Below are 20,531 nucleotides of genomic sequence, written 5' to 3'. Positions count from 1 at the left end.
AGCTAGTAAGTGGCACAGCAGGAAGTGAAGCCCAGGTCTCTCTCAGGCACCAAAGCCCAGTTGCAGTAGTCAGGCTTGTTAATAACTGAAGAAACTCTCTCCAGCCTATTCCCATGGCTTCCATGCCAGCCTCGGGGCCAAGAAGGCTGGGTGTTGTTACACAGACATTTCGGGCCTTACTCACCATGGTTTCAGATATGACTACCAGGTCCCCACTCTCCTCCCAGTGTACACCAGACTTGTGCCAACTTTTCACTCTAATGTGGTTGGCACCATATTGAATTTAATTCCTTCAAGGCCCAGCTAATGAACATTCTGATTTCCCTGTGCTGTCTTCCCTGACCAGACCCGTTCCTACACCAGACCGTGATGCCTGTCCCTCTCTGCCACCGAGCTCTAAGGCGGGCTCATTTTGCTCCTTCCTCTAGATAAACCCTCCATCTTACCCAGGAGCCTTTCCACGGCAGGGCTGGTGTTCAGAACACACTGAGCCCCCAGTTGCCTAGCCTGGTGCTGCCCACAAACCAGGCATGTCAAGGGTTATTCCTCTTGATGACGACGATGCCAGTGTTAACTGTAGAGACAGGAAAGCCTGGCCCAGCAATTTGGAATGTTTCCAAGGCCACAATTCGACTCCTTGCCTTGTCTGGCAGGCAGGCTTTCTCCTCCCCTCCAGGCTTCTGCCTGCTCTAGTCCTCAGTCTGGCTCAAGGGGTGCAATGGCCATCATCCCGATCACCAACCATGGCTGCAGTGTGCAAAAGGGGCGGGAGAACAAAACACCGTGAGACGACACTGTGGCTTTTGAACAGGTACATAGGCTGTCTTATTTAATAGCAGTTAAAAGAGGAAAACGTACAGGAGGAATAAACATGCTCTTTCCACATAAGAGGCTTTCTACTAACCTTGAGGCCCATCTGTATCAGTAGCTTTACTGGTTTTAAAGAAAAGAGTTCCCTTTAGAGTTAAAAATGGACTTTCCTAAATATCCCCCATAAATGTGCAAAGTAAAAAGGCCATTTCCAACATATTAGTGAAAAGTAACTGCAAACTCAGGCAAAAGAAAGAAAAACACAAGAGGCAATGGAAGCAGCCAGGTGCAGAGTCTTGGGAGAAGCGAGGCTACGGTGAGGGGGATTTCTGCAGCAGGCCCCAGGGAGTGTGCTCAGAGGCCTCATGGGGAGAGTCATGGGCAATGCCAATCTTGGGGATAAAGGGCCCTGGGCCTGGGATTTGCTGAGCAAGAACTTGTCAAGTGTGCAGGCTGACTTGGAGGCCTGGGAGACAATGAAAATACTGGGGACTTCTCCCTGTAAGCCTGTATATTCCCTTTACCAGTGGGGACTCTCTGTTGTTTCCAATTTCCAGGTCCTGTTCTTCCCCATCCCCAAGAGCTTCATTTACAGTCTACTGAAAGTGATTTTGCTATGAGATACGTTAAAACTGTACCAGCTGCCTAAAGTACTACTGAAACCCACTAGGGTCCTGAACCTGACTGTCCCTTCAGGAATATGGACCTGGTTTTCCCAAGAACTCAGCCAACTAGAAGACGGAAAGACCTCCAGGCACCCATGTTCTCGCCTCTTACTGAGGCCTCCAGGGCACTTCTACACCTCTGGGCATTTGAGCCCAGATGTCAGGAGTCTGAAGGGCATGGACACCCATGCTTTGCACAAGTCATCACAAGGGCTGGCGCAGCTAGAGAGGCCTATAGACAAAACTGAAAACTCCTACTTCACCAATTCAAACAGCTTGGACATTGCTGGTCTCTGTTTTTTTACCTTTCTCTGCTCACCAAGAGTGTGTCCCCACAGACAACTCAGTAGCTGCATGTTGGTTTCGTTACGGAAGGCTGAGGCAGACCGAGAGGGAAGAAGGGATCTAGCAAAGGATCCACCCTATGAGTCTTGGGCTTGAATAAGCGTTATCTGTAGAGGGACCTCTGTGTGCAAGGGGCAGAGTAACCCCCGTTCTTCCACCCTGTTCACTTTCTCTTCTATAGCACTGTTTCTCCAGGGTAGAGGTTTTTTGTTGGTTTTTTTTTTTTGCGGTATGCGGGCCTCTCACTGTTGTGGCCTCTCCCGTTGCGGAGCACAGGCTCCAGATGCGCAGGCTCAGCGGCCATGGCTCACGGGCCCAGCCGCTCCACGGCATGTGGGATCTTACCGGACCGGGGCACGGACCCACGTCTCCTGTATCGGCAGGCGGACTCGCAACAACTGTGCCACCAGGGAAGCCCCAGGGTACAGGTTTGAGACCAGGCCAGCAATGATAACAGTTGAAAAATATTGTGATATGCTTAAGGTTCTCTCCATTCCACTTCAAAGCCTCAGCACGCAAAGCGGAAGAGATCTTGCTGTAAACTGGCATCTAGTGAAGGAGGGTGCTTGGGGCCCTTCTGAAGCAATGGGATTAGCGTGGTCATTTCTCGTTCTTTTCTAATAAAGTCCAGAGCCTGAGAGATGGTATTTTGGGTCTCATTCCCACGGACCCCTGCGTTTCCTTGGCTATGGAAGTTCTGGGTGGCAGCACTCATCTCTGAGCCTCATTCTAAGACCTGGGCAAACTGCCTAGTCCCTAGGATGAGCCTCAGAAAGGCTTCTGCAGAGCCCACACGCAGCCTGGTCTCCAGCTTTGAGGAAGCCTGCCTGTCGGTGTGCATATTTTCTTCCTCATGGTTTTTAAGTCGTGGTACAATATTTGGTGGGGGTGTGTGAAAAAGGAAGCACTGCCTTCCCTAGAAGCAACTCAGCAGCTGACAAAGGGAGTGAAGAATTCTGTCGGAGGAGTCTTTCCTTCCACTAACCCACGCTGGAAGTGACTGTGTGGCTTACTTGTTGCTGTTTGGTGGCGCACGATTATACGCTTGCCAGCAGCCTTAGTAGCATCTTCCTGAAGTGTCTTAAAGGGCAGGTTCCTCTGCCTGACCTCACAGTGAAGCCCTTGCGTTAAGTCTCGGGAGCCCATTTGGGACAGAGGACACAGCCTCCAAGCTAGCTGGTCCAGGCTCCTTTGCAAACTCCAGAGCTTGAGGGATAGGATTACAGGCAATCCTTCTCAGATGAAGCCAAAAGGTAGCTATGGGGATCTCAAAAGGGGATGGAAGCTTTGGGCTAGAGCAAGAAAAGCTTATCCAGGATATGACTTAGTGAGGGACAGCTGTGCCATGGGTAACAAACCACTAGCCATGGCTGACCCGCTCTACTTCACGGTGACAGTGGTTCCATTCCTAAAGGCATCCAGTCCAGCTATAGCTGTCCCCACAGTACAGAGTTGATGACATTTCCTTTAAAGATGGTGGCCAGAAAGTTGGCTTTAAAACACAAAGGAATGATTCCAAGGTTTTACCTAAGGGTAAAGTAAGGGCCATTTTCAGGCTTCTGGAATCCTACTATCCCAATGACACTGCTGGAGGAGGCCAAGTCTGAGACTCTGTCTATGGAATAACTGTTGACCTATGCCCTGAACCCAGTACCCTGACCCTGAAAGAAGGCAATGACAGGAATGGGGAAGGGCTGGGGCTCTGATTCCATTTGCACTGGCTTTCAAGATCTCCTCCTGGTGTGGGGCAGCCTACAGTTAGTCATGAGGTCCAATTCTTCCCGCTGCATACTCAGCTCTACCGGGCCCCAGAAAACTTAGAAGTAAAAGCATTGGGTCAGATCTAGGCTAAAAAATGCCATCCTTGGGGGTACTGGAGCGAAGCCGTCATCTTGCCACACAGCACGCTTGTTCACCGGTCAGTGAAAGTCAGTGGACTGAAGAGATGAACCTCCAGAACTGTGTGCTGGTCTTTGACAGACTAAGTAGTAATGTTTTCCAGGCCCTTTCCTTGCATCAAGAAGAATTGGCCTCACCTACACGGTGAATGGGGCACCAGGGAGTGAACAGGATGTACTTTATTATCCTTCTGCCTACTCACCTTACCTCCCAGTGCCAAGTCCCCATTCTGTCTGTGTAGTTTCTGAGCCCCAGATCTAAGCTCTAGAGCCACGGATGAAAGGTGGTTTATCATACTGGACCGATGACACCACCATCTCTAGGAAAATACAGACGGTGTAGTGTGACTTCCCCTGAAGCCCAGCCTAGCAACAGCTCGTGGACTTGCTTACCCTTGTGCCTCTTTCACTATAGGGAAAGGTTATGCGAATACTGTACATAGGTTATTAAAAAAATACATTTGCTCTCTTTGAAGAAGAATGCACAAATGCAGGGCCAGCCAGTGCTGGGGTCCGGATTCTGGGGCTGCAGCCAGCAGCCTCTGTGGGCCTGAGGCCCGCCTTCATGAGTGGTGGCTGCTGATGAGTCCCCGGAGTTGCTTGGCCACAGTGTCAATCAATTTCTGCTTGTCCCGCTCATTTTTCCGAAATTGTGCAAACATGTTGTTCTTGCGGCTAGTGTCCTTCATCCTAAACGGAGAAGGGAAGAAAGAGAGCAAAGTGTTTGAGGCAGCAATGGTGGCCAGTGTGTCTGAACCACCACCTGGAGTTGAGAGAGTCCAGAACACTTCCACCGTCAGGCGTGTACTCACCTGCTACTATTCACGACGCTGCCCTCCTGGCACCCAAAGGCCTCCCCACTTCAGTCACCTTTGGAGAACAGTCAAGAGCCGGCCATGGCCAATCGCCTCCTCATCCATACCCACCCTACCTACTTCCTTCCCTTCTACGCCCAGGTATGCCTCTGTTGTAGGTATCTGGCACCTGCTGCAGCCCTGACGGGCAACAGGACCTTAGAGAATGTCTAAGGTCTTCTCATCACCTCATAAACCTACTAAATCCTGCTGGGACCTTACAGCTGGTATTTGAAAGGTAAAACAGAACGATGCTCTTAACTAGCAATTCCAAAAGAACATGAGTAACTGAAAGCCACTGTGCATTTCCAAACCCTGCTCTACCTGGTTAGTCTATCCTACCGCTAACAAAACCAAGGGCTTGACTGATCTCTCTTCCTTTGCCTCGGGGTAGGGGCCCAGGGGCAGTGAGGTGGTAAGAGGGCATGGTGCTGAGGAAAGCAGGCACCAAAAGACTGAGCCAACCGGGGCTTTAGGCAAGACAAGCCCCTAAGTTCTCAACGGCTGCTATGTCTTCAGATCTTGACCTTTGGAAAACTTTCTAACTGGCTCATGCTAAAACTCCAGGGACGGAAGATTCCTAGAGCACAAACCATGGGCAGTTCTGGCCACCAGTTACACCAGATGGAGAGACCTAACTGGGAAGCATGGATGGAGAAAGTCAAGGCCAGGCTGAGGTCGCCAGAGCAGCCCCCAAGCCCGACTAAGCCATTGTGACAGATCCCAGGAATCTGTTATTCCCCAAAAAGGGCCCACAGCCCCTGACATCTGTTGGTGATTGTTAACTCTGGCCCCAGCCTCTGCACACTGGACCTCCAGCCCACGGATAGTTCTAGTGGTAGAGAATGAAGGACACTGCCCAGACTCATTTCTCCTTGGGGTCAGGCTAGGCGGTTCCTCACCACCGTCCCCCAGGAACTTGGCCAGCTCTGACTTCACAGTCCCCTGGCCTGCACGGAGATAGGCTAGGAGAGGGGACGGAAGGAACCTGGCACTGGGGAGTAAACTGCTCTCACGCAGACTTCCCAGGGCCTTTGGCCAATCCTGGCCCATGTTTTTTTTTTCTGTGGGGTGGCCATGTGCAGAGGGACAGACTAGAGGCCAGTCAAAAGGCCAGAGAGCCCATAAGGACATTTATATCCATATGGTAGGGAGGTTCTAATGAGCACCGTTGCTTTATGGCTCTGGCTGACAGTGACAGCCACGAACGAATTGAGACTTCTTTCTCTGACCTAAGCTTTAGGGCCGTCAGCCTGGAATTACTCATCAAGCATGCTTAGACACTGTGAATAAGGTATGACCAACCACATGTGGAGGCCTGTGCTTGGATGGGAAGAAGGAGAGATGACAGAGGTTTAGAGGTTTAGGTTGTAAGGAAAGCACAAAGGTCCCCAAGGCTATGATGATTATTGTATTTGGTCCCTTAAACATTAACTGCGCAATTATGTTTGTGGAACTGGCTTGATTTAGGATCATTTATCCCAGAGAACAGCTCCTTTACCTTTTCTGGATATACTATAAATCTAAATAAAACCAACACAAAGCAAAACAGAAAGAAACAATAACGGAATAAAAACACTCCCTACCTTTATAAGACATTTAATTTAATATCCTATGTGATCATTAGTTTCATGACTCCTCAAAGCAGCCCAGAGATAGGCAGCCAGAGCTGGCTTTCAGCTCCCATAGGGAGGTTCCAGAAGTAAGGGAGGAGAAAGGGAAAAAGAGGGTGGTCTCTAGGCCCCAGAGGCCAGGATGTTTTAGCCATTAAGATCTGCCGTTGGGATTACTTGAAAGAGAAACTCAAGTGCCCTGAGGGCTGATGGTGGCATGCTGGTTTGTACCCTGGAACGCTCTAAAACCAAAGGAGAGCCCTCCCCACGCCCCACTGCATTCTGTAAGCCTAGGATCTGGATCTACTTTGGCTATGGCCACCTCTCAGTGAACAGGGCCCTCTTCTCTTTCCTGAAATGTCCTCATCAGGTCTTTGGGTCTTTCCATGTCTCACCCTGCTAAGAAGTGTCAGGTTGAAAAGGAGAGAGTATCAAGGGGAAAGCAGGAATGGGTCAGGTCAAGGGATTGATTCCTATGAGGCTGGGAAATACAGATTTTAGTGACCTGGGTGGCCTTTGGCCCTGTTGTGTTTGGAAGGGAGGTTTTAAACCCTGCTGATCGCTCGGGCTAAGCACATGGCTTTGTTACTGGCTAGGCCTCCAGAATGCTCCCGAGAGGCTGATTATTTTAGCCTATTGTTGATCCATAGGAAGTAGATGAGCCAGTACTTCTTGGATCTAGAGATTCTCGGGAACAGAGGAGTAAAGAACGGTGGAGAGGCAACGGGCCAAAGGGAATCCTAGAGCCCATTTAGACACATAATGAATAGGACATCTAAGTACCAACTCAAAAGCCATTTCAGCTGGGTACTGAGAACTCTGGGATGAGGTCTTGCCTCTAATAAAGAGTCTTCGACGGGAGATCTTAAAGCCATGGGCCTCACCACTGGGAGGGAGGGGAGACTGCTGAGGAGCTCCCGTGTGTCAGGGCTGAATTGCCAGGGCTAGTCAGGGCTAGGCCCTGGACTAGCAAGGGTATTGTGTGTGCCAGGAAGCTGGCTGGGAACAACCCTTCACCTGGCACCGATGGGGGAAAACCCCTGTAACCACTCCCAGCCCCAAAGGAACTGGTAAGCCGAGGGTCACTCTAAGGACCAAAGAGAGAGGAGGGGGCCAGCCAGTCGGCACCAGACTGGTTCAGTAGATTAGTATGTCAGGGTGGGGACAACTCACAGGGTAGGGATATTAGTGTAGTCACTAGTGTCAATGAGGAGACCGGAAGGACTTGCCTTAAAGCGATGGAAAAGGCCCAAGTGAATAATATACTTACTCTCTAGATATCCTAGGGAAGAAGGTCATTGGGAGAGAGAACCATGGGAAACAAAGTCAAAATGGAAACATCAGTCTCTGTCTTGATCTGGAGAAAGTCAACTCTGGGCTCTTGGTTTCTTGGCTCCAAACACACACCTCTGCCCCTCCCTTTCTCTCCACTGTTATACTGTACAGTAGGAAGGTACACCTCAGCCTCTGCTTCTGTCTAAGGCTCCACTCTGGCCTCCTGGACCCTGATCCTTGCCTTGCTAGGATTTGAGACATGCTTGGCTGGCTATATACGTAGACTTGCTACACTGTCGAGATGCAAGGCACTCTCCTAGGAAGCTGCTAAGAAGCCAGCGGTTATCTAGTTTGATGACAAGAAAAAGCTTCCCTTTTACATGGGTCTTAGTCTCTGGTCTGCCAGCTCTCAACTAGGTAAGCTAAAGCCAGAGCCAGGCTACAATGAATAGCAGATTCCAGCATCTGGGTGACTTATTGGTTAGTGAGATGCTCCGGACCTGGCTAACTCAATCTCAGTGGAAGCATCTCTCCGTCAGAGATGCTACAGCCCTGTAGCAGGACTTCTGCGGGCCAGTGACTGCCTAAGGCAAGAATTAGGCACCTCCAACACAGCTTTCTTGGGAAGCTCAGTCTGGCAGGGGCGGGGCTTGCAGGGGCAGGTGAAGGCTTCAGTAATTTCAGGAGCTTCTCTGCTAGGAGCCAGAAGCCATCTGTTCTGTGGGGCTGTCCCCTATCCATCATCATACTCCAGATGGCTGGGGCCAGGCTCACTCTGTTCACCAGGCTGAACGGAGCCCAAAATTAAGGCATCTTCCTTTCTCCTCTCGTCATCTCTAGGTAAGCTCTGAGGTAATGTCAGAGCCCAACTGACCCATACTTGCCCTAGCTTGTCAAGGCTCAGGAATTAAGAGGCCACAAGAGGAAGACTGGCTTGCCAAATCCAATGATGGAGACTGCTGAGAGCACCTATGGAGACTTTAAGAATGGGGCCTCTTTGCAGTCTTTTCAAGGTATTGGCAAAGAGAAAATTATCCTCTATACCAACCCGCCATCCCCATTTCCCCACCCCCCAACACAGACCACTGGATGGGTACTCACTTCTCAAGCAGGGTCAGAGCTGTCACAGGGTTTACCCGGAGGTACTTGCAGGTGGGCTGACCATAGTCAGCAAGGTAGGTTGACCAATCCCACTGGAGGAAGAGATCTAAAAGCTGTAAAATATCCAAACCCCCACCCCAGTAATTCATCAGACAGATAAGACAAATCAGGATCTCAGAACCCCCTAGCATCCTTCACTACCACCTATAGTAGACTTGAAGCATGAAATTTAAAACATAGTAAGAGAAAGAATGGCTACGGACTGTATCGCAATTAAGAAAATAAATGAGTAATCACTATAAGGCAGAGTCATCTCTTCCATAAGGGCTGTCATGCTGCTAAGAGTACATGCTCTTAGCAGACGGCTCTCAGAGGCAGGCCTGTAATGAAACTAACATTGGACGGAATCAAAACACAAGACTATCCTAATAATCACTCATTTGCTTAATAAATACTTGTGAAATGCCTTCCATGTGCCAAGCACCATTCTAGGAGCTCAGAATTCAACAATGAACAAATAAAGGTGGATGTGTCCAGTACCACATATGCAACTATATGAGCTTTCAGGTTGGAAGGTCTGGGTTCAAGTACGAGTTTCATGACTTGCTGCATTGACTTTGCCCAAATTACTCCGTTGATATAGCCACATGCACATGCCAGAAACAAACCAGACACACAGACAACACAGAAACACTGAACCAAGGCATAAATGGGCCATGCAATATTTACATGAGGCAATATATTACACCTGTGTGGACACTGGCTGAACAGATGGAAACCTGTTAACTAAATACATTTTGTCAAAGGCTTTCTTTCCCAGCCAGCTTTAGCCTCAGGTATCACTCTAATAAATATTTTAAAATTGTAACTGAATAAAGCTAAAAAAGAAAAATGAAATCAGTGCCTTTCAAAGGTAGGGGTGATGAAAGGGAAGGTGCTAGCTCCCCTCTATAAACTTCTAGAGGGGTCACCATCCCAGACTCACATCATTACATAGAAGAAGGGCCTTCGAGCTGGCTTTCTAGCAATGAGATACATATAAGTGCTTTTGGACTCAAGACATTTCTTTACTTCTCCCTTTCCAAGAGATAACAGTTGATGAAGATTGTAGATGGCTATCACTCCATGCAGAACAAAGAGAGGCCTAGAGTCAATCCAATGCCAGAGCCTGGGCTCTTAGGCACACCTTCTTCCCTTGTCTGTCTTCACTGCCCAGCTGGGCAAATGGGCAGTATGGGCCTTGCCCTACTTGGCCAAGCTTCCTCTTCTATCCACTCTCTTAGAATGGCTGTTATGAACTTCCTCAGACAGGATGGGAATTGGCTGAAGTCCCCCAAATTTTGCTAAAACAGAGAAAAGCCCCTACACCCTCAGCCAAGAAAGGGATGCTAAAGATGAGAGGAGAGGGGGAGAGAGACAGACACGTTGGTTGGCCTGGGTCAGCACGGCCCCAAAAGGCCCTCTCAGGTCTCTTTTAGGTCACGCCTATGTTAGTTGGCAAGTAAAAGGGCTTCTACCACTTCCTTTTGCTGTCCCCAGGCCTTGCAGAGCTCTGCTTTAGAAGAAATATTTCCTTGACTTCCTATTCTAATCTTAGTATTTCTATCCTATAGTGTCCAAAGACCCGTCAAGACAGTTTCTCCTAGGGAGCATGACAGACACTTGGAGTGTCCCTTGTTCTAAAGGTCGTCTACAAATATGATTACGCTTTTCCTCCAAATCCCAAGGAAAAAACTATGAAAAAGATAGCATTTTCTTAATTAAATTTTTTTCTCAGAAAATTAAAAAAAACTTTTACTGTTTGCATGCTAGGGAGCTAACAAAAGAAAGGTGAAAGAAAAACAAATAAGTTTAATTGGAAAAACATGAAAACATGATTTCTTAAAGCTATTTCAGGTATTACTTTTCAGATGTGGACATATATATGCATTTAATAAAACTACCTTCTCTACTATCGAATTCCTAATTTCAGTGATGGAATTAATGGTATCAGTATTTTCTGATTTACTGAAAAGAACACCATGTCTTTTGGGGCTGATGAAGCCTGGGTAAATCACCAGTGGGGTGTGGAGGGCAGTTCATTACTCAGCTCTAAGTTTTCTATTTTTAAATTCTTGCTGAAGTCTCTCAATGCCAGTGCTGAGACTAAGAGCTCTGGGATGACAAGCTACCTAATTTATCCCACTCCAGGCATGGAAGCTACACAAACTCTATTAAGCTCAACCAGTATGAGCCTGTAGCTCACACTCTGCGTCTGTGCTGCTTTCTACAGTTCTTTTCAGTGGCCTGTACCTAGGTCTGATGGCCTCCTCTGAGACAGATGGACACATACTAGAGTCTGGGTGGGACTTAACTAAGTTAACTGCCTTGGGGTACAGTTCTACTGGATTCCTTAGAAACAGTGTTAGAATAAGAGAACAAGAAAACTGGCAGGCCTGTTTATCAATACAGCACTTTGGTCTCTAGACTATGACTTTCAAAGGTGAACCAGGCCCTCTCAGCCTAGTTCTCTGCATGCAATGGCCTTGTTAAATCTCAATAAAGTCTCTCTCAAGGATGCAGAACATTCAGTCATCACTAACGATCACATTCTTTTTTATTTTTAAAATTTTTCATTTGGAAATAATTTTCAATTTATCAGAAAGTTCTAAGAATAGATGTAGTATAAGGAGCACCATATACCCTCCTCCCAGATCCATCCACTGTCAACATTTTACCCCATACACTCCATCATTTGTGTTCTCTCTCTCTTTCTTTGCACACACAGTATCTCTTTTTGGAGTCTCTTGAGAGTAAATTACATATATCATGACCCTTTATCCCCAAATATTTCAGTGTTCCTAAGAATTAGGGCTATTCTCATACATAATCACAGTATGGTTTTTAACTTTAATAAATTTAATATTGATACTGTCCATACCCTAATTTTATAAATTGACCCAATAAAATCCTGCATAGCATTTTTGTTTATTTAGGATTAGGTATTACATTTAGTTATCTACTGAGCCTACTTTAATCTGGACTGTTTCCACAGTCTGTCTCTTTCTTATATGATATTGACATTTTTGAAGGATGTCAACTCTTCAAAAGTTCCCTGTCTCCTTTTTCCCCCTTAGTTTTGGTTTATCTAATGCTTATAATAAGATATAAGACATGCATTTCGGGCCGAAATATTACATGTGATGTTATGTCCTCCTCAGGGCATCACATCTGGAGGTATACAATATACAGTGTTCATTTGTCTCTCATTGGTGATATTGATTTGGATCACCCAGTCAAGACGTTGTCTGATTTCTCCACCGTCTAGGTATTATATTTTCTTTTGCAACTAGGAAGCAATTGAGGAGACAATTTAAGACCATGTGAATATACTGCTCCTGGTTAAAATCTCCCCTTAGGTTTAGCATCTATCGAGGATTCTTCTTCGCTTTGGTCTTCCCTCCATGTTTATCAGTTGTCACTCAGCACTCTACCATAAGCAAGCGCTCTCTCCTTCTCCCCCATTAATTTATCTATTTTATTATTGGTATGGATTCGTGGGTTTCCATTTTTTCAATGGTTTATATTTATTACTATACCTAATTACTTTGATGCTCAAATTGTCCCAGGTTTGGCAAGCGGGAGATCTGTCAAGCTACAGCCTGTGTCCTTGTGACATGCCCCCATGATTTTTTTTTTCAGGACTTCCTTACTTTCTGTCATAATAAGGTGTTGCAGGTTCATCTGGTATCTACCATGCCCAGCTCTGAAATCAGCCATTTCTCTGAACAGCCCTGGTTTCTTTTAGTGGGAAGGTTATTAGAGATCAAGATTTGGGTGCTAGGTGTGCTCATTGCTACTTGGGGACAATCTATGGGGAGTTAAGCCCTCTCAGCGCACAGAGCTAGGAAATATATGCATATAATCCACATACACACACACACACATATACACATACATGTGTACTTATATAAGCATGTATGCACACACATTTTAGAGATCATGAGTTTACACCAATACCTCCAATTGTAATCATTCTCACAGAGTTCTTTTTTGCCTTCCTCTATCCCATATATGCATGTGCTTTCTTCCACAGTGAGAATCCTGGCTCTCAACGACATCATCTCATTCACTAATTTGCTTAATCCTATAATATATCTAAAATCAGTTCAGAATTGTTTGTATATACCACTACAAAAAAAAAAAAAAAAGAGCCTGCTAAAAAGAGTTTGAGATTTGTTTGCAATTTCCTCTCCCAACTTGAGTGTGTATAATCAAAGCCTATGCTCATAAGCCACTTGGATTAGTCCTTTTTAAATTTTCCCTTCAGTTTGGTTATGGTTATTCATCTAAATACAACTGGGTTCATTTGTTTCCATTTGCTTTTAGTTTTAGGCTCCTCCCTCCCATCCTTCTTAATTTTTTACATATGTAGGACATTAACATGCTTCCAAAAGTCAAAACAATACAAAAATGTTAACTCAGAAAAGTGTCACTCTTTCCTTTGTTGTATCCCTTTCACCCCAATTCCTACCATGCCTTATAGGTACCCAACTCCATTGTTTTTGGATTTGTCCTTCCTATGTTTCTATTTGTAAAGCTATGCAGATACACGTATGCTTTCTTATTCCCTCCTTTTTCTGTCACAGAAAGTAGCATGCTATATATGCATTTTAAGGCATCTTACTTCTTGATGTTTGTAAGTAGGTGGTGGATGGAGAAGAAAAAAGAGGAGCATCAAAGGTGGGAGACTGAACTTAAGATCACTATTCCTCAAACTTTATTGAGTATCACTTTTGCAGTTTTTACCACATCCTCATGCCACACGTGTTATTATTAACTTAACATTTTTGTTTGTATTGATTCATATTTTGGTCATAAAAATTTTGTAAACAATACTTTACATCATTTTCACAAATGGGAAGCCATTCATACTTGTCAGAAATAGAAGATAACTCAAATACTAGCACCACAATGAGACGTTCCCTTTGGCATCACAAAGACTATATAACATGATTTAGTGTTTAATGGTTATTATTTTGAAATAATTTTAGACTTACATACAGGTTGCAAAAATAGTTTAGACAGTTCCTCTATACCCTCCACCCAGCTTCTCTAATGTTCACATATTATATTACGATGATCAGAACCAAGAAATCAACATTGGTACAATACTATTAACTAAACTATGATTTCATTCCATTTTCACCAGATTTTCTACTAATGTCCTTTTTCTGATCCAATCCAGTATCCCACATTTCATTTAATCATCATGCCTCCTGAGACTCTTCCAATGTGTTATAGTTCCTCATTCTTATTTTTCAAGACCTTGATACTTACACTTTACTTTCAGTCATTTAATTTTTTTTTTTTTTGGCTGTGCCACACAGCATGCAGGATCTTAGTTCTCCGACCAGGGATCAAACCTGTGTTCCCTGCAGTGGAAGTGCGGAGTCTTAACCACTGGACCGCTGTAGAAGTCCCCAGTCATTTATTTTGCAGAATGTCCCTTAATTTGGGTCTGCCCAGTATTTGTTTATGGTTAGATTGAGGCAGTAGTTCTCAACTAGGGGAGATCTGGCCTCCCATGGGACATCTGACAATGTCTGAGACATTTTGGGTTGTAACAATGCTGGGTGATGGCAGTGGTGGTGATGCTCCTGGCATCGAGTCAGTAGAAGCCAGGAATGCTACTAAACATCCTACAGTGCTCAAGACAGCCCCACAACAAAGAATTACCAGCCCCAAATGTCAATAGTGTTGAGGTTAAGAAACTCTGGATTGAGGTTATGCATTTTTTTTTTTTTTGCAAAAATACTGTAGAAAAGGAGTGATACTGCCCCCTTCTCAGCGCATCATATCAGGTATATATGATGCCCACATACATATCTCATTATTGATCATTTGGTTAAGGCGGTGAGTTTCTCTACTGCAAAGTTATTACTTTTACCTTTGTAAATAATTAATACATTTCTTATGGGAGATATACTTTAATACTATGCAAATATCCTGTTTCTCCTCAAACTTTCGTCCACTACCTTTAACATCCATTGGTGGATCCTGCCTACAACAATATTTATTATTAATATTGATAATATTAATAATTTTAATATATGTAGTTATTAAATGGAATTCTCCTGTGAGGAAAAGTGCTGTCCCTTTCCCTCCATTTATTTATTTGTCCAATTATTTATATCAGCATGACCTCACAGATATTTATTTTACTTCGTGGGTTATAATCTAATACAATCATTATTCATGTTACTGTTCAACTTATTCTGGCTTTGGCCATTAGGGGCGCCTTCAGACTGGCTTTCCTGTGTATTTTCCACCTGTCCCTATCCTTTCTTGAACAATCCCTTACTTGCTGGCACTATAAAATGTTCCAAGCTCATCTTGCACTTTCCCTGCCCTTGCTTTGGAACCAGTTACTTCTCCAAGGAGCTCTATCTAGTTCCTTGTTTTGGGGAATGGCTTTTAGAAACCAAGATCTGAGCACTTAGCATGCTCAGTTCTATTGAGGTGTTATTGCCTCTAGGCCCTCTCAGTGGACAGAGCTAAGAAATATATGTATGTTTATTAACACATCTATATCTTTTGTGACTATATTTTAAAATCATGAGTTCATATTTGATGTCTATGATTCCAGTCAAACACCAGAGGATTCATTCTCTCCTTCCCTCTTTCCTTATTTATCACTTCTTTCTCTGATAATGAGAAACCTGGCTCTCATTATATTTTACTTATTGGTTCAGTCCTAGTGCAGTATAAAGTAGTTTCAGAATAGCTAATCCATACCCATGTGAGAAAAACAAGTTTACTAACTAGAGTATAGTATTTTCATACAGTTCTTTTTTGTCTTTAGCCTTAAAATCGCCAGTCAGAATACTGGTTTTAAATTTTTTAATTTTTAAAATTAAGTAATTAATTAATACCTTTATTGGAGTACACTTACTTTACAATGGTGTGTTAGTTTCTGCTGTATAACAAAGTGAATCAGCTACACATATACATATATCCCCATATCTCCTCGCTCTGGCGTTTCCCTCCCACTGTCCCTATCCCACCCCTCTAGGTGGACACAAAGCACTGAGCTGATCTCCTTGCGCTATGTAGCTGCTTCCCACTAGCTATCTATTTTACATTTGGTAGTGTATATATGTCCATGCCACTCTCTCACTTCATTCCACTTCCCCCTCTCCGTGTCCTCAAGTCCATTCTCTATGTCTGGGTCTATATTCCTGTCCTGCCCCCAGGATCTTCAGAACAATTTTTTTCTTTAAGATTCCATATATATGTGTTAGCATACAGTATTTGTTTTTCTCTTTCTGACTTACTTCACTCTGTATGCCAGTCTCTAGGTCCATCCACCTCACTACAAATAATTCAATTTTGTTTCTTTTTATGGCTGAGTAATATTCCATTGTATATATGTGTCACATCTTCTTTATCCATTCATCTGTTGATGGACACTTAGGTTGCTTCCATGTCCTGGCTATTGGAAATAGAGCTGCATTGTGGTACATGACTGTTTTTGAATTATGGTTTTCTCAGGGTTTGCCCAGTAGTGGGATTGCTGGGTTGTATGGCAGCTCCATTGTTAGTTTTTTGAGGAACCTCCATACTGTTCTCCATAGTGGCTGTATCAATTTACATTCCCACCAACAGTGCAAGAGGGTTCCCTTTTCTTCACATCCTCTCCAGCATTTGTTGTTTGCAGATTTTCTGATTATGCCCATTCTGACCAGTGTGAGGTGATACCTCACTGTAGTTTTGAGTTGCATTTCTCTAATGATCAGTGATGCTCAGCAGCTTTACATGTGCTTCTTGACCATCTGTATATCTTCTTTGAAAAAATGTCTATTTAGGTCTTCTGCCCATTTCTTGATTGGGTTGTCTGTTTTTTTGATATTGAGCTGCATGACCTTTATATATTTTGGAGATTAATCCTTTGTCCACTGATTCGTTCGCAAATATTTTCTCCCATTCTAAAGTTTGTCTTTTCATCTTGTTTGTGGTTTCCTTTGCTTTGCAAAAGCTTTTAAGTTTCATTAGGTCCCATTTGTTTATTTTTGTTTTTATTTCCATTACTCTAGGAGGTGGATCAAAAAGGATCCTGCTGTGATTTATGTCAAAGAGTGTTCTGCCTATGTTTTCCTCTGAGAGTTTTATAGTGCCTGGTCTTCCATTTAAGTGTCTAATTCATTTTGAGTCTATTTTTGTGTATGGTGTTAGGGAGGGTTCTAGTTTCATTCTTTTACATGTAGCTGTCCAGTTTTCTCATCACCAGTTATTGAAGAGACTGTCTTTTCTCCATTGTATACCCTTGCCTACTTTGTCATGTATGAGTTGACCACAGGTGCATGGGTTTATCTCTGGGCTTTCTATCCTGTTCCATTGATCTATATTTCTGTTTTGGGGCCAGTACCATACTGTCTTGATTACTGTAGCTTTGTAGTATAGTCTGAAGTCAGGGAGTCTGATTCCTCCAGCTCCGTTTTTTTCCCTCAAGACTGCTTTGGCTATTTGGGATCTTTAGGGTCCCCATACAAATTTTAAGATTTTTTGTTGTAGTTCTGTAAAAAATGCCATTGGTCATTTGATAGGGATTGCATTGAATCTGTAGATTGCTTTGGGTTGTATAGTCATTTTCACAGTATTGATTCTTCCAATCCAAGAACATGGTATATCTCTCCATCTGTTGGTATCATCTTTAATTTCTTTCATCAGTATCTTATAGTTTTCTGCATACAGGTCTTTTGTCTCCCTAGGTAGGTTTATTCCTAGGTATTTTATTCTTTCTGTTGCAGTGGTAAATGGCAGTGTTTCCTTAATTTCTCTTTCAGGTTTTTCATCATTAGTGTATAGGAATGCAAGAGATTTCTGTGCATTAAATTTGTATACTGCTTCTTTACCAAATTCATTGATTAGCTCTAGTAGTTTTCTGGAGGCATCTTTAGGATTCTCTACATAGAGTATAGAGAGGTTATCTGCAAACAGTGACAGTTTTACTTCTTCTTTTCCAATTTGTATTCCTTTATTTCTTTTTCTTCTCTGAATGCTGTGGCTAGGACTTCCAAATCTATGTTGAATAATAGTGGTGAGAGTGGACATCCTTGTCTTCTTCCTGATCTTAGAGGAAATGCTTTCAGTTTTTCACCATTGAGAATGATGTTGGCTGTGGGTTTGTCGTATACGGCCTCTATTATGTTGAGGTAGGTTCACTCTATGCCCACTTTCTGGAGAGTGTTTTCATACATTGGTGTTGAATTTTGTCAAAAGCTTTTTCTTCATTTATTGAGACGATCATATGGTTTTTATTCTTCAATTTGTTAATATGGTGTATCACATTGATTGATTTGTGTATATTGAAGAATCCTTGCACACCTGGGATAAATCCCACTTGATCATGGTGTATGAGCCTTTTAATGTGTTGTTGGATTCTGTTTTCTAGTATTATGTTGAGGATTTTTCCATCTATACTCATCAGTGATATTGGTCTGTAATTTTCTTTTTTTGTAGTATCTTTGTCTGGTTTTGGTATCAGGGTGATGGTAGCCTCATAGAATGAGTTTGGGAGTGTCCCGTCCTCTGCAATTTTTTGGAAGAGTTTGAGAAGGATGGGTCTTAGCTCTTCTCTAAACGTTTGATAGAATTCACCTGTGAAGCCATCTGGTCCTGGACTTTTTTTTGTTGGAAGATTTTTAATCACAGTTTCAATTTCATTACTTGTGATTGGTTTGTTCATATTTTCTATTTCTTCCTGGTCCAGTCTTGGAAGGTTATACCTTTCTAAGAATTTGTCCATTTCTTCCAGGTTGTCCATTTTATTGGCATAGAGTTGCTTGTAGTAGTCTCTTAGGATGCTCTGTATTTCTGCGGTGTCTGTTGTAACTTCTCCTTTTTCATTTCTAATTTCATTGATTTGAGTCCTCTCCCTCTTTTTCATGATGAGTCTAAGTGTTTATCAATTTTATCTTCTCAAAGAACTAGCTTTTAGTTTTACTGATCTTTGCCATTGTTTTCTTTGTTTCTATTTCATTTATTTCTGCTCTGATCTTTATGATTTCTTTTCTTCTACTAACTTTGTGTTTTGTTTGTTCTTCTTTCTCTAGTTCCTTTATGTGTAAGTTTAGATTGTTTATTTGAGATTTTTCTTGTTTCTTCAAGTAGGCTTGTGTTGCTATAAACTTCCCTCTTAGAACTGCTTTTGCTGCATCCCATAGGTTTTGGATCATTGTGTTTTTGTTGTAATTTGTCTCTAGGTATTTCTTGATTTCCTCTTTGATTTCTTCAGTGATCTCTTGGTTATTCAGTACCATATTGTTTAGCCTCCATGTGTTTGTGTTTTTTACGTTTTTTTCCCCTGTAATTGATCTCTAATCTCATAGCGTTGTGGTCAGAAAAGATGTATGATATGATTTCAATTTTCTTAAATTTAATGATAATTGATTGGTGACACAAGATGTGATCTATCTTGGAGAATGTTCTGTGTGCACTTGAGAAGAAAGTGTAATCTGCTGGTTTTGGATGGAATGTCCTATAAATAGCAATTAAGTCCATCTTGTTTAACGTGTCATTTAAAGCTTGTGTTTCCTTATTTTCATTTTGGATGATCTTCCCATTGGTGTAAGTGAGGTGTTAGAGTCCCCCACTATTACTGTGTTACTGTCAATTTCCTTTTTTATAGCTGTTAGCAGTTGCCTTATGTATTGAGGTGCTCCTACGTTGGGTGCATATATATTTATAATTGTTATATCTTCTTCTTGGATTGATCCCTTGATCATTTTGTAGTGTCCTTACTTGCCTCTTGTAACATTCTTATTTTAAAGTCTATTTTATCTGATATGAGTATTGCTACTCCAGCTTTCTTTTGATTTCCATTTGCATGGAATATCTTTTTCTATCCCCTCACTTTCAGTCTGTATGTGTCCCTAGGTCTGAAGTGGGTCTCTTGTAGACAGCATATATATGGGTCTTGTTTTTGTATCCATTCAGGGAGCCTGTGTCTTTTGGTTGGAGTATTTAATCCATTCACGTTTAAGGTAATTATCCATATGTATGTTCCTATTACCATTTTCTTAATTGTTATGAGTTTGTTTTCGTAGGTCCTTTTCTCCTCTTGTGTTTCCCACTTAGAGTACTTCTTTTAGCATTTGTTATAGACGTGGTTTGGTGGTGCTGAATTCTCTTAGCTTTTGATTGTCTGTAAAGCTTTTGATTTCTCCATCGAATCTGAATGAGATCCGTGCCGGGTAGAGTAATCTTAGTTGTAGGTTCTTCCCTTTCATCGTTTTAAATATATCATGCCACTCCCTTCTGACTTGTAGTGTTTCTGCTGAGAAATCAGCTGTTAACCTTATAGGAGTTCCCTTGTATATTATTTGTCATTTTTCCCTTGTTGCTTTCAATAATTTTTTTTTTGTCTTTAATTTTTGTCAGTTTGATTACTATGTGTCTCAGTGTGTTTCTCCTTGGGTTTATCCTGCCTGGGACTCTCTGCACTTCCTGGACTTGGGTGGCTGTTTCCCTTCCTATGTTAGGGAAATTTTCGACTTATAATCTCTTCAAATAATTTCTCGGGTCTTTTCTCTCTCTCTTCTCCTTCTGGGACCCCTATAATGCGAATGTTGTTGTGTTTATGTCCTCACGGTGAGCCACAGCCATCCCCCGCCTCTGCAGAAGACCCTCCAACAGTAGCAGGTAGGTCTGGTTCAGTCTCCTATGGGGTCACTGTTCCTTCCTCTGGGTCCTGATGTGCACACTACTTTGTGTGCGCCCTCCAAGAGTGGAGTCTGTTTCCCCCAGTCCTGTCGAAGTCCTGCAAGCAAATCCCACTAGGCTTCAAAGTCTGATACTCTAGGAATTCCTCCTCCCGTTGCCAGACCCCCACGTTGGGAAGCCTGACATGGGGCTCAGAACCTTCACTCCAGTGGGTGGATTTCTGTGGTATAAGTGTTCTCCAGTTTGTGAGTCACCCACCCAGTGGTT

At 43.3% G+C, this 20,531-nt stretch overlaps 1 protein-coding gene across 3 annotated transcripts in view; it reads right to left on the bottom strand.

Annotated features, from left to right (window-relative positions):
* Positions 1–232: 232 nt before the first annotated feature.
* Positions 233–20,531, bottom strand: part of EXOC6B (exocyst complex component 6B) — a 618,471-nt gene continuing 598,172 nt past the window's right edge. For 2 of the 3 annotated variants that reach the window (XM_024756397.1, XM_024756399.1), the window contains 2 exons: positions 8,562–8,674; positions 233–4,408 (listed from right to left, as the gene is read on the bottom strand). In XM_024756397.1, coding sequence (XP_024612165.1) covers positions 4,282–4,408; positions 8,562–8,674 — 240 coding nt within the window. In that variant the 3' untranslated portion in view covers positions 233–4,281. The remainder of the gene's footprint in view (positions 4,409–8,561; positions 8,675–20,531) is intronic. The other variant, XM_024756398.1, reaches the window with a different exon arrangement.

Source organism: Neophocaena asiaeorientalis, unplaced genomic scaffold, assembly GCF_003031525.2.
Source record: "Neophocaena asiaeorientalis asiaeorientalis breed wild unplaced genomic scaffold, Neophocaena_asiaeorientalis_V1.1 scaffold303, whole genome shotgun sequence".
NCBI lineage: Eukaryota > Metazoa > Chordata > Mammalia > Artiodactyla > Phocoenidae > Neophocaena > Neophocaena asiaeorientalis.
This window is presented reverse-complemented; position numbering and strand designations above follow the sequence as displayed.